Source organism: Electrophorus electricus, chromosome 14 (genome assembly GCF_013358815.1).
Source record: "Electrophorus electricus isolate fEleEle1 chromosome 14, fEleEle1.pri, whole genome shotgun sequence".
Lineage (NCBI taxonomy): Eukaryota > Metazoa > Chordata > Actinopteri > Gymnotiformes > Gymnotidae > Electrophorus > Electrophorus electricus.
The window spans coordinates 9208228-9225487 of record NC_049548.1 but is presented as its reverse complement, the minus strand read 5'-3'; the positions used below and the strand labels follow the sequence as shown (position 1 = coordinate 9225487).

The following is a 17260-nucleotide window of genomic DNA, read 5'->3' as shown; positions in this document are numbered from 1 at the left end:
TATCTGGCTGATGACTTGTCATCAGCCTTTTGGAAGAGAGCATTAAATGAACGCAGGCTTTCTCAAATGTCCATTTTCAGATTGTCATTACCCACAGCCTTTGCTCCACCACCTCTCCCTCAGTGAAGGAAGTGGTAATGAGGCCTGACGAACTCTGTGGCTGGTGGCAGGGACTGTCCAGGCGGAAAAGGCTCTTTCCCCATGGGTGCTCCCGATCCCTCCTCCTGTGTGGAAAATGGAAGAACAGCTCCAACGTGCAGGTCCAGCGCTGAGGTCCGGCCCTCTCTGAGAGGGCATCTCTGGCCTTGTGCAGCCACATGGGATGCTCATTAGCCTACAGGATCAGTGGCATCCTCCACTATGAAAACACAGTATGAGTTCCCTCTAAGGTGACATAAAGACACTTGTCATACAGTATAGGGGTCTGGACTATTTATATTATTTCTTCGAATGTTTCTGGAATGTTTCGTATGTGTTTCAGTATCTTTGTCACCAGCAAAAAAAAAAAAAAAAAAAAGGAAAAGATTTTTTAAATGTTTTTTAATTGTACAACAGCTGCTAATGCAAATGTTTGCCACAAGCTCTAGCTGTAAAAAGATAAATAATAAGTAAATAAGTAAATGAAATTCATGTTCATTACCATTGCCATAGAACCAGATGATGGTGCCAGATGATGTAATTGCATGTACAAAGAAAGGAAAACATGACATAAACATGTGCATTATCTTAAAAAAAATCCCTGCTCTTTACATGCACTAAGGATGCACATCAGGAAACAAATGATGAATAACAAACAAATACCTTCAAGTCTTAATTAATATTTTATTTATTCATTTGATTTTTCAAAACTATTTTTTCATAATAAATCTTCACTTTGAGGTCATCAAATAATTGTCACAAAAAAAAAGAAAACAAAAAACAAAAGAAGGTATCATAGAAAAATTGTACATAAATAAAAAACACAAAACAAAAATCAAACATTTTATTTTGAAATTTATGCATTTTGTACGTCTTGTACATTTGGTGTAGTACAAGATAGCAAAGTGTGTTCACAAACAATATGGTTTAAATTTGAGTTGTCTTAGAGATTAGTATGTTCCAGTTGTTTTGTTCCAATGCACATGTTTATGAATCAATTTCACTTTTAGGTGTCATCTCTTATCATAGCCATGTGTTACTGGCCATGCATAATTAGTCTGGCCATTGAGTAGAGCAAAATTATACTGCTTCAACAGTTCAGCTAAATTGACTTTCCATGTGATGTTTTTCTTTTTCATGAAACCAAATTAATGTTCTCGACTTTGTATGATGACACACAAGTAGCTGAAGAAACAAAGTATAATGACAGAAATAAATTACTGACATTGAGGATGCACATAAAGTTAAATTAAAAAATCCCAAATGTTTGTAGCTAATGGTAGAACAGTTCTATCGCTATAGCAACACATTAACATTTATTTTTTCAGTTTTTTTCAGTTTTTTCCAATTTGCTTTTACTAGAAAATGTTTGAAGAGCAGGTATACTGTAGTTGGCATCATCTATATAACAGGCTATAAAACACCACTTCAGTCACAGTCCAGAGAGCACACATAGATAGTCTTTGCACCGTATATAAACATATGTAATAAGATACTTCACGTGCATGAGTTTTTCCTCAGATTCTCAGATTCACGGTCCCATCATTCTCCACCATAACCATTAGCATCACCACTGCTGTTGTCATAGTCATGACAAACTTACAAACAAAAGAAACAACCAGAGATTTTATACTTGGTTAATAAGGCCTCTGCAGTCCTCTATGACACCAAGGCATCGGGCCGCCATACTCACTTTGACACCAAGGCATCGGGCCGCCGATATACTTAAGTTTGGATCCCTTAGTGTTCCTCATTTTCTCTTCCTTCTGCTCACCAACACTGCCAATAAAAAGGGGTGGGGGGGTGGGGAGGTGGGTGGAGTTGGCGAATACTTTGGCTGATTTAACAATCATACAGTAGGTAGCTTCTCATAGTGGTAAGTCTCTTGCTCTTTATCCTCTGTTATAGTGAATGTCTTTGTCATTTTCCAGATATTCATGGGTTTCCTGGATGTAGAAGACATGTCCCAGCAACACGTACACAGGCAACATAATATGAAACACAGTAACACCTCAGTTCTGGGCAGTGGCCTAGTCTTTGAGAGATTTACCCTAATGTATGGGCTTCAACTGGCTTTCCCAAAGAATTAACTTTGAAGGTTTCCGCCATTCTGTGGGTTTAACATACTCTTTGCCCAATTCTTTGTACACACTTTCAGCTTTGTATAGTTCTTGTGTGCTTGAGTAGAAATGATATTTTCTTATTGTTAGTAACAGTATGCCACGTCTTAAAACCAAGACTGTGTTTTTTTTTTCTCAATTAATTACTATACACAGATTGGCATGTTCTCCCCCTTGCCTGAGTCTCTGAGTATGGGAGCAGTGGGCAGGGAGGGAGAGGAGTTGTGGGATCAGACGTAATATTCTTTGTCCTTGTTCTTTTTGTTCTTGCTAGAGATCTTGGCCACGCCAATGGGCTTCTCCTTGATGGCAGCTCCATTGGGCTGCGTGGCCGAGTTGCTGATGTAGTTGCGGCTCTCGTCCACGTGGTAGGAGCCTTCGTCGCGGTTGCGGTACTTGTACATGGCGTAGAGGAGGATGAGGATGCAGAGAGCTGCTGCAGCGACGATGCCCACCACCATGCCTGTGGTGCTGCTGGACTCCCGGATCACCTCTGGGCTTGGGTAGCCCTTTGCCTCGGGCAGGGGAGGGTGTGCTGTGGGCAGATAGAGAGAGAAGAGAGAGAGATAGAGAAAGATTGTTCATTAATACTTTCCAGTATACCAGTCTCTGACACATGGTGGTAACCTCTCTTATTGATTAAGCTAGCATGATTCCCAGCTTGCTAAAGTAATCAGGCTAAATATTAACTGTGAGAGCTCTCGTGCTCATAGTCAAGGGCTTATTACTGCGTTCATGTAATTCATATACTTCAAACACATTTCCAAGAAGATTACATCTTTTTGTGCATACAGGATGTGTTGGACAAAGGGAAACATGAGAAAGATGAAAAGGATGTTCCCTGTGGAAATGTAAATGACCACTTGGTGCAGTTGGACTATAGACTAACACCCCCCGTGTAACGTCTTTGTAGTGTAGGACATGAATTCCCTCATAAAAATGGTAACCAGTCATTACTATAAGGCACCAGTCCCTGGGCCTCCAACCTGGTTCGACCTGTTTCCAGGCTGAGAGATAGTTATCTCTTTGGTGATTTATGCCGTTTTGGGTCTCATGGCGGGGAGGGGGGAGGGTTGTGTGGGTGGGGGTAACGCTGTGCTGGTGAGCTCGTGGGCAGGACATAAACACCGGGTGAAATGACACCTTAAACATGCCATTTAAAGCCCCTTCACTGGCGTCGTGCCAACTGTAGCCTGCAGGTGTGTAAAATGAGCTGATGAGGAATGCCAGTGAAGAGCAGGGCCTTCAGCCCCCAGGCTGCTTCACAGAGTTATCACATGACTATGCTGAGACCAATGACAAGCCCTGAACAATGCCACCACTTCTACTAGCAGCATTGTACAGTTCTGCTGTCTCCCTATAATAGTGTTTTGGTCTTATTTATATTATTCAGTGGTCTAATCCACACTATTGTTTTTAGATGGGCCACTCTCTTAAAAACGATTAAAATGTCGACGGGCCTACAGCCTTGGGAGGAGATTTTCATTATTTCAGAGGAACATGTTCGAGGCCTAGGTAAATGGAACTATGGCATGGCTCACTCGCAACGTACACAGAGTTGGCTGGGAAGGCCAGTCCCACTTAACCTTTGATGTTTCATTTGTTTGTCAAGACCAGCTTGCCTGGTTGGGTGTGTAAGCACTCGGTCACGCCGCTGGGAAAGATGGAAAAAGCTGATCGAACCACGTAGCCGTGCTCACTGGCCTTTCCCACATCAATACTCTCCATCAAACTCCTCCCACCCCGCTCCCAGAAATCAAACCACATCATGGACAGTCACAATAATTGATTTGCAAGAAGGCTTAAGTGGAAATAAACAAGCAGTGAAAGATAAATCATAATAATAATAATAATAATAATAATAATAAAAATAAAACTAGGTTACAATAGCTTAGAGTCATAACGTCTGTATAAAATGTGTCATGAGGCATTTATATATATATATATATATATATATATATATATATATATATATATATATATATATATATATACACACACACACACACACACACACACACACACACACACACACACACACACAGCAGACGCTTCTAATCCAATAAATGACAACAGCACTATTATATGTGCAGAACACTATAATCTAGAATATGAGATGCAGTCTAAGGGTGTGTCTTTTGCTATATCAGGTCAAGCGTGTTAAATAAATGCTTATAAAGGGAAGCGTGTATGAAAGTGGTTTCAGTTACTATCCTTAAATGAATTAAGTCAAATCACCTGATTACATCACTAAAAAGCAAAATGATTCATCAGTGTATTCCAGAACCTACCAGTAACTACTACGAACTGCCTACAAGTACGACTAACCACCACTAACAGTAACTATTTTTAAAATCACTTAAAATTATGAGAAATAAACATTTTTAACATTGTTTATAAAGGTTATGGAAAATATGGACTGAAGTTTATAAAAGGGCACATGGACAGCAATAATAAAAAAGAAAGATGACTAACCTAACCCACCTGAGGTTGGATCACATGGGTCAATGTCCTCATCATCACTGGGACACTCAGCTGATGCTACCAACAGATCATCCTGAGAGAGAGAGAGAGAGAGAGAGAGAGAGAGAGAGAGAGAGAGAGAGAGAGAGAGAGAGAGAGAGAGAGAGAGAGAGAGAGAGAGAGAGAGAGAGAGAGAGAGAGAGAGAGAGAGAGAGAGTGAATGAGTGTGTGTGTGTCTGTCAGAGTCAGTCTAGCAATCCCAGGTGAGGGGTCGATGCTCCAGAGCCCCCATTTATCCCCACAGGCCTGTGCACTGACAGTGTTAGAAGGTCCACACAAAATCAAGAACACAGGCAGTCAGTATTCTATCACTGAGCATATGCAGTATGCAGTCTTTCTGCTGGATAACACAAGAGCTCCTGTGGGTAATGCTAATTTCAGAGCATTTCACTATGTCAATCTACCTCAGTGAAATATAAACAGAACTGCACATTAAGGCTGTACAAAATCTGAACAGTAGACACAGACAGGCACACATGCGCACACACATATTTCACAGAAATTCTTCTCCCTGACTGAAATATGTGCAAGGAACATCTGAGCCAATCATCCCTCACTTGGAAACAATTTCATCGATAGCAGTCTTTCATCTGAAATGAGACCATGGACAAATCCCCAGCAATCTTTCCCCTTTTACAAAACAGCACCGCTCACAAACACACACTACAACAACAATAACAACAACAAAAAAAACACCCAACAACAACAACAAAAAACACTAGGGAAAACCTTGCCTCTGTTCCGGTGATAGTCCCAAAAGGAAAGAAAGCCATGCTGAGAGCCCTGTGTCTGAACTTAAAAGCCGGATTCCAACCGTGGAGTAGCAGCACAGAAATCAACTTTGATGGCGCCTCGTCATTGGAATGCTTGCTCGGTGGCGTGTGGAGAATGCCAGCCCTACGTCCTCCTCAGCTTTGTGCCCAGAGTCTGACGGCACGGGGCGGCGGCATCCGGCCCGCGCCAGCGTTCACACCTCTCAGTCTCTGATTAGCCTTGTGTGGATCTGAACGCCAGCTGGTGTGTGCGTGCCCGCGCCCGCGTGCGTGTGTGTGTGTGTGTGCGTCGTCAGAAAGGCAGGGCTGAGTGCACGAGTGTGTCAGCAGAGGAAAGAGCCATTGGTTCGCCTCTGTGTGTTCACACACACTGCCCACGGGCATCGGGGCAGTGCCCACGCCAGTCAGCACGTCTCAGTGCCATCACAGACGCCTTTCCCACACCAACAGAGGGGCAGAGGGAGAGGGAAAGAGAAAAAGAGTGTGTGTGTGTGAGAGAGAGATGGAAGGTGGGAGTGGTAAGATCCCCTACACTGTTGTATCAGTGGTTATGGTTGCCATAACCACGCTATTGCCATTTACCACACAGTGCAGGCTCTTCCACTCCCAGCTCTCAACGCCCAGCAAGTAGGTCAGCATGGGTGAATAATTTAGGTCCCTGGTGGCAGTCCGTTGAAGGCAGAGTGTAAGCGTTGGGGGTGTTCTGGGGGGGGCAGGGGGAGTAAAGGAGAGGTGGGGGCAGTTCTGCACTACAGAGCAAATCTGGGCCCAGCCTGTGTCTCTCCTCCTTAGAGAGAGTGAGACAGACAACCATAAAAAGTGAAAAAGGGAGATGGGGAGGCGCATGGCTGGGATATCGTGGCCGTCTGAGGCCATTCACCTACATCAGCTGCTCCATCTTTCACTCTGGTCCCCTGTGCACATACAGGTTTCCATCTTTCTCTTTCCATCTTTCTCTTTCTTTGTCTTTCTCATCTTTCTCTTGCCCATCAGGAATTCAGCTTCTCTGCAAAGTGTCAGGACTACAATCAAAGTCCTCGGATGCGGTGTTACACAAGCAATGAGCACAAGGCTGTTCTCGGAATCCATAAAAGTCAAATATGACTAAGGCTGAGCTATCAGCCTCCATCTGCTGTAGCTCACTCTCCTCTGCCTACTCAACAGCTGTGCTGAATTGGACATGCGGACAGGGAGGCAGAAAATAGGTTCGATTACGAGTGTCTACTTCGTTCTAACCGAATAACTATAGTGTAGCACTGTAGCACAGGGCATCATCTGTGGCAGATCCATACTCCGTCACGCTTGATCTTAATGATTGTATTTCCACCAAGCAGAAGAGCCTAACTTGCAGGCACCTGGGTGAGAACACAGCGAGGAATCAGCTGTGCAATAATGAGAGGATTTAAACTGGGGTTGCTACGACAGCAATATGCACACACACACACACACACACACATAGAAAACCTCCCCTCCAATTAGCCCATCACTGCCATAGAGACTCAGTGAAATGGAGCATGTGTAGGTCCCCTCCGAGCCTCCTGCACACAGAGGTACTGGGGAGAGGAGCTGTCCTCAGCCCAGCAGGGCCCCTTTCCGCACACGGTATCAGAGCATTATCGCTCGATCTCGCTGACTCCCATCTCTTTCCCCCAAGCACTTCATCCATATGCCACTAAGAGACATTTCACCCTGGTCTTCCTTTGATATGCCTTGTTTCTTGTTTCTATAACAATCCCCCCTACACAAAGCCCCAGTCTATATTTTATAGCTGGCAGTGTGAATGCTGTTTTCGTAGCTCGTGTTCGAAGAGCATCCTTGACGGGCCTCTCTCTCTGTCTCTCTCTCGCTTTTTCTCTCACTTTCTCGCTCGCATTCTGTCTTGCTTTCTCTCTCTCTCTCTCTATCTCACTCCCTCGCCCTCTCCTCAGGAGCTGGTTCTGCTGTTCCACCTCCCATACACGCTACCTTCACTCAAAACCGTCGGTTTCTGTTGCCATGGAGACAGAAATTCAGGCCATTAGAAATGGTGGAAGTAAAAACGGCATCTGTGGCGACGTCTCCACTGGGACCCATGAAGCAAAGTGTGGACTCTCTCTCTTCTCCCTCCGCACGCGAGAGACGGAGAGACACAGAGAGAAACAGGAACATCAAAGTGCCTGGCATTCACTCAGCTCCATGCTAATGGCACGTGAATATTTATTCGGTGGTCCGCGAGCTAAACGGAGCCAGCCGCTACTCTCGTTGCCCAGAGCCATACGCCATACAGTTAAAAATACAGACACTGAATACAAAAGGGACTCCAAGACTGCGGCGTTCCTCTCATTCTTCGCATGAAGTCCGCTCTGGACGTGTGTGCTGAAGGGCCTGGGACCACGGCTGCCCCCCACCTCCTCAAGAGCAGCCAGTGGGCCAGGGGGCCAGGGGACGAGGATCCCCAGCCATGACAGTTCAGCTTCGACAGGAGCGCTGATGGGAGGAGGGGTTTAGAAATGAAGTTATGGATGGCCTGAACCTGCTGATAAAGTGTGAAAATTAAGATGGCTGATGGAGAACATCCAGTGCAAATATGCATGTCCACAGAGCACCAATGGCAAGTCAATTCCACAATCACACACACAATCACAGCGGCAGTCACACTCACACTCACTCCCACTCCCTTTATGAATAATAGAAACGCTAGCGACTGATGAAAATGCCACATACAGGCTTTTTTCTTTTGGAGTAAAATTTTCAAAGCAAATTAAGGCCCATCGATAAATGTTTCAACATGAAAGATGTTCAAAGACCAAAGCAAGAGCTGCAGCAACAGCGAAGCTGTGGTAACCACAGCAAGGATGTTCTGACTGATCTGAGACCAGCTCAGGTGAACTTCAGCCACATCGCTGCCCACACTCAAGCAAGCCGGGCTGGGAAGAGCGCCCGTCTGCCGGAGCACCTGCCTCCCTCCCTGACTCACGGCGTGGAGAAGCGGGAGCTCACGAGCTCAGGCCGCGCAGGACCGGGACAGGCCGGTGGGGTGCGGGATCCCGCTCTGGAAGGCGCCGCTCGCCGTGAGGCTGCTTGGCTTGCACTCGGTGGCAGTGTGGAGCCAGAGGTTGGAGGTGCATGAGCAGGTGCGGGCTCGGGGCTGCCCGGATCAGCCGTCCGGAGCGGCACGGCTTAGCGGCGGTGGATGCGCTGCAGGCATGAAGCAGGTGGGCAGGAAGCGGGAGGGGAAGCGGAGCAGTGGGCGGACCGAGGCACGTGCCTCGGGAGCACAGATCACCACCCAGCACGGAGGGAACAAAGAAACGAAACAGCAACCATTCTGCCGTTCACTTGCCAAGCGCTGCAACTTTTCCTCTGGTTCTCTCTCTCTCTCTCTCTCTCCCGCTCCTCCTCCCTCTCACTCACTCTTTCTCACTCTCTCTCTTTCACTCACTCGCTTTTAGCACAAAGCAGTGCAGACAAAAAGGTGTGCATGCCTCCTTCCACTGCATGAATATGAGAACAACATAGCCTTTGCATGCAAAGATGGCAAGATGGTTAAGGACCGTGAGAAAGAGAAACTACCTGGGACGAGGAACAATGCCATCTCGTATCCATGGCAGTGTGGCTAATCTGCCTGCTTCCTGCACACAGCTGATGCCTTTGTTTTGTTTCTCTCTAGGTGAGAGTTTGTCCTGGCTTTGCTCCTTCTCTTTTTCTCCCCCTCTCTCTCTCTCTCTCTCTCTCTCTCTCTCTCTCTCTCTCTCTCTCTCTCTCTCCCCCTCTCTTCCTCCTGCCTGTGCTCCTAATGGCACCCCAGTAAATTCAGTCCGCTCTGTGAGATCAATAGTGATGAGTGGAGAAGTCGTACTCTGGTAGGGAGATGAGGAAGATAAATTGTCTGCGCATCAGGAGAGCCTATCAGTGTCTTCTACAGAGCATGAGAGAGAGAGAGTGTGTGTGTGTGCGAGCGTGAGCGGGAAGTGGAACAGGAGCATAAGAGAGAAAATGAGAAAGAGTGATACAGAGAGAGAGAGAGAGAGGGGAAGAGAGAGAGTGAGGAAAAAGACTGTAAGACTGTGAACAAACTGTCTGGATCACCTGACTAGTTTTGGCCAATCACAAGGCATGCTCAGCCTAAGGTTGCTAAGGGTTTGCTGGGCTGAAGAAAGCATTTTCTTTTTTTCCAAAAGAAGGAAGTGTGTGCCAGGGGCACTTTATGCCCTGCCACTGAGCCCCCAAGAGACACAACCCACAATCTACAATCAAACCTAAGCTTAAAATACCTGTACCATGCCACAGCAGGGGCATTCGCTTGGGAGGAATGTTACACAACACGGAGAGTGCGAAGAGGAGTGGGAGAGCACGGCTCTCTGGGTCAGAGCGCTCACCGTCTCTCACTCTACCTCTGGTGTACTTCACATGGAGAAGCTCCTAAAACCACCCTCCTCCTGAGACGCTACCTACCATCCAGCAACATTAGCCATTGTGAAACCGGAATGTGAAGCTTTTACCTGACATTTTGCATGGTATCTGGGGAAAGTTCAGTTGACCCAACACACACACACACACACACACACACACACACACAAAGCTTTTTCTCTTTGTTTCTTGGTCTTTTGTACCATGGCTAGTCTCATGGGACTCAATTTGTCTGCTGTAACTGCAGAATCAACACACTGTGCCCATAAATTATGAATATGACAGAATTCAGAAAGAGAAAAAAAGCAGCCCTGGAGTCACACAGACTGCTAGCATGGTCTAAGGAGGAAAGCAGACTGCAGGAGATGTGACAGATAGGCCAACAAAAATACTTGGATGTAATTAGATCACGTACTAGTGCTGAATTATTTCACTAGACACCATAAAATAATACTGCTCAAAGGAGCAAGCTGGGTCACTTTCCCCATCCTAAATAGACACAGGCAATCACACTCCCCCTGAAACACACACACGCACACAAACAAGAGAGTGTGAGAGAGGGCTGTGTTCTCATAACCCATTTCATTAACCCACTTCCTGCCAGATGAAACATCCATATTGATTGGCTGATTTAAGCAGTCATTGAAAATGAAGCCCAGGACAGTAGTGGATGCAGGGAACAGAACAGGAGCCATTAAATGGATGCTGGAAAGCTGCCAATTCCGCCGGCTTGTTTAAAGCACTTCTTCCGAGGTCCAGTTTAGTCTCTGCTCTTGTCTCATGATGCAATGGCAGGAAAGCGCATGGCGTCTTTGTGAAGGTAAAAATCCCGAGACTTTCATCTGCCATTAAATCCCTCTAAGAGCACGGCACCCACACAAGAACACAAACACCAAAGTTTTCACACGTGCAGATTCACACTTTTTTTCCCCCATCAATTCCAAAGAGCAACACTCTAAGCCCAAATCACCATTATTGTCATTCTCCAGCTGCGAATAGAAAAGAGGAAGAAAAAAGACAGACATGAACACTGCCACAGATTTGCTCCCATAACATCCTCAGCACATGCTAGAAAAACACAAAAACACTGTGAACATTTGCACACAGACCAAGTATGAACAGCCTAGTTCACCTTCCCAGTAACAAACCCCAGATCTCCGTAGCCCTGAGTATATACAGATATGAGTCTCGCCTGAGACATGTGCCTACGCTCCCATTTGGCATGGTACTGCTCAGCCATTCCCCTCCGATCCCCCAGATCTGAAACCCATCCTGGTGTGCTTAATGAAAAGCACTGCTCAAGCGGGGCACGCTCATTCATTATTGAAGGCACATCCCGAAGCTTGCCGCTCTAACGCAGCATGCCACCCCATTAGATCAGAATTAGCACACACATCCAGCCTGGTAATTCCTGAGCTGGAGCCCACAGTCGCCGATCCAGAGATCACCGCCAGCAGTAAAGAGGGAATGTGGGAGTCACGGGCATGAAAAAGATGATTCATTTGAATGAGGGGTGAAGGAGGAGGGAGGGGGAGATATATATATATATATATATATATATATATATAGAGAGAGAGAGAGAGAGAGAGAGAGAGAGAGAGAGAGCGGCAATAATGCAGTAAGAGTGATGATGAAGAAGACACTAGCACTTCCAAAGCATCCACTTTCAAAATTCAGTTATGCTGAGATCTACTCACAAAGGGGATCAACTTCAGATAGAAATATTAAACACATCATCTGCCAGTCAAATGCAAACTCTGGGTCTGTGCACTGTGTTTTCTTGTGTTTTCCCTTTGAGAAATATTTCAGTTGCATGTTTGCAGTATTTTCAACAGAGAGCAAGATGGAGTGTGCCTTGCCTCGTGTGCTTACAGTAGTACAGGAGGTTCTCCTCCTAGTGACTGGTTTAGCTACAGCTAACCCTACCTACACAAAATAAACTAAAATAAAGTAAAATATCAAAAGCAGTTTGAAGTGTGTCAAGAGAAAAGCTTTGTATGTGGTATGATTAAAAAGACTTTTTTTTTTTGGTTTTGTTTCAGCTTTTCTATCTCACAAGCCCTGCGGCCTTTAATTTGAAATCCATTCCCTCATTGCATCATTAGGCTCAATCAAAGACAACAGATCTTTCACAAGCAGCAACAATCAACAGGATAGAAGTCCTTTGTCCATTAATGACTATTATTTTGGAAGATGTCTAGACATGGGAGCATCAAAGTGATCTATTAAAGAAGTGGGTTATAAATAAAACACATTGCTGAGAGAGAGGGCTATGTTCGAATGGACACGGGGCATGACTAGTCTGTAGCTCCTCCAGCGTCTGCGCACCTCTAGAGGGCTGTTCCATTTCTGGAATGGCAGAGCTGCCTGCAGAGCTCCTGGACTGTGCGATGGTGAAGATGTTGAATTGCCTGGAGAAATCTGGTTGACATTTTTGCAAGAGTGTGACACACCACGGACCAAAGACAATCTGAAAAGGTGCTTAGACATATGTATTAAGAAGGAGATCCTCTGTACTTCAAGAACTGGCTATGCATTTCATGGCTTCTAGATTTAAATGCATAATAAACTATCATTTGTGTTATAGAGATCAAGAGAGATCAATTTAAACAATAATGTATCTAAGCGGGTGGTATTTGATTAGTCTCATCAGTAAAGCAGTCACATACTCACAATAAGTACTAAACTCCAGCACTGAAGCATCTCTGAGTCTAATTTAAGCATGTTTAATTCTATCTGATGGAGATGTCTCCATGGACAAGTGCTAAAGTGGCAGGTAGGGACAGTGAAGCGAGGATGGACCATTAGTAGTGATTACTAAGAGCCCTCTTACCTAATAGAAACCTCACACATCTGTAATCAACGGCTATCCACGACCACTCACATCACATATCAACCCCTCTCTGCCACCCGCACCACTGATTAAACATTAAAAAACAATTACTGCATTAGATATTTCATAAATGAAGTGGTATGCTTTAGGACAGAGCAGACAGCTGGGCAGAAAGAGAGAGAGATGGACAGAGTGAGAGCGAACGAGAGAGGGAGTGAGAGTGAGCATGAGAAAGGAAAGAGGGAGTGAGAGCTAAAAGGAGAGTGGAGACAGAGATAGTGCAGGATTAAGAGGAGGGGAGTTGCAGATTTCCATGGCAACATTTCCCACCATCACATCCTTTTTGTGGGGAGTGCAGGCATGGACACCATTTTGTAGCAGGATGCACACAGATGTGGCTACAATAAGCTAACATGACATCAGGGCTGCAGCCAGCCATACAATATCCACCACCGCGTAACCAGCAATTTCACACAATGCGTCTAGGGTGCCCTTGAGCAGGTAATTTAATACACAGCCCTGGAATTAGTTTTAACCATATCAAATTATGATTTCATTGTCATGGAGGCTGAATCGGAGTGCATGGCGCCACGCATGAGGAGCCAAGCCCATCAGCCGGGCCTGTGTCGGCAGGCCTGTCGATCAGTTTGCCCAGCCTCCAGTACTGACATGTAATTACAGCACTGCAATTAAAGTTCGCCGTCACTGCCTGAGTGATGCCTTGTACACCATGCACTGCACCAGAGCAGGCGAGAAAGTGAGAGAGAGAGAGAGAGAGAGAGAGAGAGAGAGAGAGAGAGAGAGAGATAGAGAGATAGATAGATAGATAGAGAGAGAGAGAGAGAGAGAGAGAGAGAGAGAGATAGATAGATAGATAGATAGAGAGAGAGAGAGAGAGAGAGAGATAGATAGATAGATAGATAGATAGATAGATAGATAGATAGATAGATAGATAGAGAGAGAGAGAGAGAGAGAGAGATAGATAGAGAGAGAGAGAGAGAGAGATAGATAGATAGATAGATAGATAGATAGATAGATAGATAGATAGATAGAGAGAGAGAGAGAGAGAGAGAGAGAGATAGATAGATAGATAGATAGATAGATAGATAGATAGATAGATAGATAGATAGAGAGAGAGAGAGAGAGAGAGAGAGAGAGAGATAGATAGATAGATAGATAGATAGATAGATAGATAGATAGATAGATAGATAGATAGATAGAGAGAAATTGGGACAATGCGGTAGACAGAGAAAGGCAAGAAACAGGAAGGCTGATCTATTCCTCTAAGAGCAATAAAGGGAAAATGCTGGCCACTATATAGGGTTCACACCACTGGTGTGAATTCCTCCTGGCTTGAGCTCCATTTCCTTTTAAGTTCCCTTTGATCACGAGTTCACTGTCAGCTTTCCTGCTGGCCCAAGCCCACCCGGCAACCCACTAACAGGGATGGCTGAAGAGACATCAGCTGCAGCCAGTCACTTTACCCACAGAAGAAAGCAAGCTCCACTTGTTCTACAGCTTTGCGGTGTGCCATGGTCTTAATGTCTTGAAGGGCACTGTTGCCTTAGAGAGTGCTGAGCTTGCTTTAGGCTGTCCCAGCTGATGTCTGGGGAACTGATTAACACTGCCACTGCCATAATGACTACTACAGAGACAGAAAAGGAGGTTGAGAGAGAGAGAGGCAAAGAGAGAGAGAGAGAAAGAAAGAAAGAGAGAGAAGGAGAGAGAGAGAAGGAGAGAGAGAGAGAGAGAGAGAGAGAGAAGGAGAGAGAGACTTCTCACTTCTTCGCCACTTCTCAACTGAAAGAAATCTAAAGCCCAAATAACACAAATTATTTTTTTGGACACTAAAACATGTGGACAGCTTTATACAATCCACACAGAATAACAGCACTCCCCCATAGCCATTACCCACACAGCTGAGCTGTAGTATCACCCCCCGTGCTACATCACTGAATGCAAGGGCATAAGGCAGAACGCCGCTACTGACCTGTGTGGTTGTGGTCTGCTTGCCCTGGCGGTTGGAGGCTGTGGTGGTGGTGATGTCTGTGAGTGAGGGGGACGAGTCCGAGCGGTTGCCCGTGGCCGAAGCACTGGATTGGGGCGTGATGGAGGAGGAGGGCAGGTCGCCCACCAAACGGGCGCTCCCCTCCACACGCACATTGGGGTCGCCCTCGGCGGCCATGTTGAGCACCTTGAGGCCGTTGTAGTAGAGGCCGGAGAGCTGGCCCTGGAAGGGGCGGCTTCCCCGCTCCCACCCGCCAATCTTTATGGTAGTCTGGCTGTTGAAGATGGTGAGCTGTCTACCTGTCAGTGCACAACGTTACACAAACACAAGAGCGTTCAACAACTCGCTCGCCCCACACGCGCGCACACACACGCTGGCAGTCGCATGTTCTCTCGCACATACACTCATGCACACAGACAGATGATGGAAGATTTGACAGTGACACAACGGTGTCCTTATTGTCCCTGAGGATCATGAAAGCAATAAATTACTCTAATGCTAACAGCAACGCCAGTAATTTATCGGCTTTGATTTAATGGTCTGTTGTTGACAGTGCAAACAAATGGAGAGGATGAAGAATCTTCCCCCTGAGTAATCAATGAAGCTTTGCTAAAAGGACAATCAAATGTTTCCTGGCTGGTAAAAGATCCTCTCTCTGTCCGTGAGAGGGGAGGTTGGAAACAGGAGACTATGGATGGAAATGATTTGTTTTCACAGTTCATCAGTAGAACTTTGCTGTTGATGAGATTGCCTTTCAGCAAGGGTGGTGGAAATTGAAATTAATTATACTGAAACAAGGCTTATGTGAGATGATGGGTTTACAACTACATGACATATAAATCATTCATCATGATAATAACTTCATTAAAAAAGGAAAACGAAAAACAAGCAAACTTTAAATCAATCACTCTAAACGTTTCAAGTTATTACATACATTACAGCATGCACTCAGAAGTTTTTTTCCCTTCTTGTGTTTAATTTGCTTGTTAAAGGGACTTCATATCTGATGCCAATAATCATTGAAGCTATTTAAGATACATTTGCTTTGCCTTTTAAGCTGTGCACTTTAGCAGTTTCCAAAAGCAAAATGTTTAGCATATAAAGTAAATATACATATAACATGAATTAAACATCATTGTCATCACTATGAATTGCAAATGTGAAAAATACTTTAAATGGTCATTTAGATTTCTACAGCTGTAAACATTATTTAAGTATTTTAATGATACAGATATATTTTAATGATTGAACTAATTTGAGATTTATCAGTATATTACCAGTCCCTTTAACCTGTGATTGCCAGATAAAACTGATTACATATGCAGTAGAACAACACATTATTGTACTGTACAAAGCAAATATTACAAACTACATTTGTTTAAAGTTTTAAAATTTGTTATACAGGGGATTTATGTTTTAGATGGTTTATTGTTTGTATATATATCACTTGCTTATGATCAAATTATCTTTTATTTAAAGTTTTAATCAATGTTTTTACCTTTGTCGAGTAGCCATTCGTCAACTACTCGACCAAGCCGATATGGGATTCGCTGTCTAGCAATCGCCAGGCGTTCGTTATCAATGTTGCCTTTAAAGTTTAAAGAGACATTTCATTGTTAAAATCTGAAAGGTCAAAGATTAAAACCTACAGTGAAAAATCTGCCTGAACTATCTGTTTTTTTTCTTGTTTGAAAATTTGGTACACCAAGATTACATACATAGCATTGATATTATTTATTTAAGACAACAAATTAACCCTATATTACGATAAAAACTGTAATATATTAAATATTCACCTACTCTCTTACGATTATGAGAAAACAACCAAAAGCAAGTTTAAATACCATGTCACTCATTTACAAAATACATTTACAAAATGATAATCCTTTTAAATCTTTTTAGCAGATTTTTCATCTAGTTATATACTGCTCATTTTAACCTAAATGTTGTCATTGCAGTACATAAGAAACTTTTGGCAAGCCAATTGGATTTTAGCAACACAATTACTATCTGAAAGAAAATATTTTCATTCATTTATGTTAAGCCAAAATCTCACACTAATTATAAGAAAACAATACATTTAAAGACATCAAAATATCAGCACTCCAGAATATAGACAACAGGGAAACAATCAGGTAAAGCAATAAAACATGTTATATCAGTCAGTTGTCAGAACATATTTTTGCCCCAGGTGAATTTGAGTTGAGAAAGCGTTGACAAAAGCTTTGTCCCCAGAGATTCTGTGAAGGAATAAATTGACATTTCTAATCCATACTCCTTTGACAATAGTGAAGACCCAGTCGTATCGTGACCTGGGAATAAGATGGCCTCACATGGCCTGGCCCTACCGAACAGGGGATTGGGAGATTGGCTATTTGCCTCTCACTCATACAACAATGCATTATCCACTGACTGGCTTTCTGCTCTCTTGAATTCAGATCAGGTAAAAAACATTTACTCCACTTCCATTACAGCC

At 44.3% G+C, this 17260-nt stretch overlaps 1 protein-coding gene across 13 annotated transcripts in view; it reads right to left on the bottom strand.

The window, feature by feature from the left end:
* Positions 1-802: 802 nt before the first annotated feature.
* The window catches only part of nrxn1a (neurexin 1a), a 124381-nt gene continuing 107923 nt past the window's right edge, over positions 803-17260 (bottom strand). For 8 of the 13 annotated variants that reach the window (XM_035533180.1, XM_035533186.1, XM_035533185.1 and 5 more), the window contains 4 exons: positions 16283-16372; positions 14767-15083; positions 4734-4815; positions 803-2793 (listed from right to left, as the gene is read on the bottom strand). In XM_035533180.1, the coding sequence (XP_035389073.1) occupies positions 2489-2793; positions 4734-4815; positions 14767-15083; positions 16283-16372 (794 nt within the window). In that variant the 3' untranslated portion in view covers positions 803-2488. The remainder of the gene's footprint in view (positions 2794-4733; positions 4816-14766; positions 15084-16282; positions 16373-17260) is intronic. The other 5 variants (XM_035533189.1, XM_035533191.1, XM_035533190.1 and 2 more) reach the window with 2 other exon arrangements.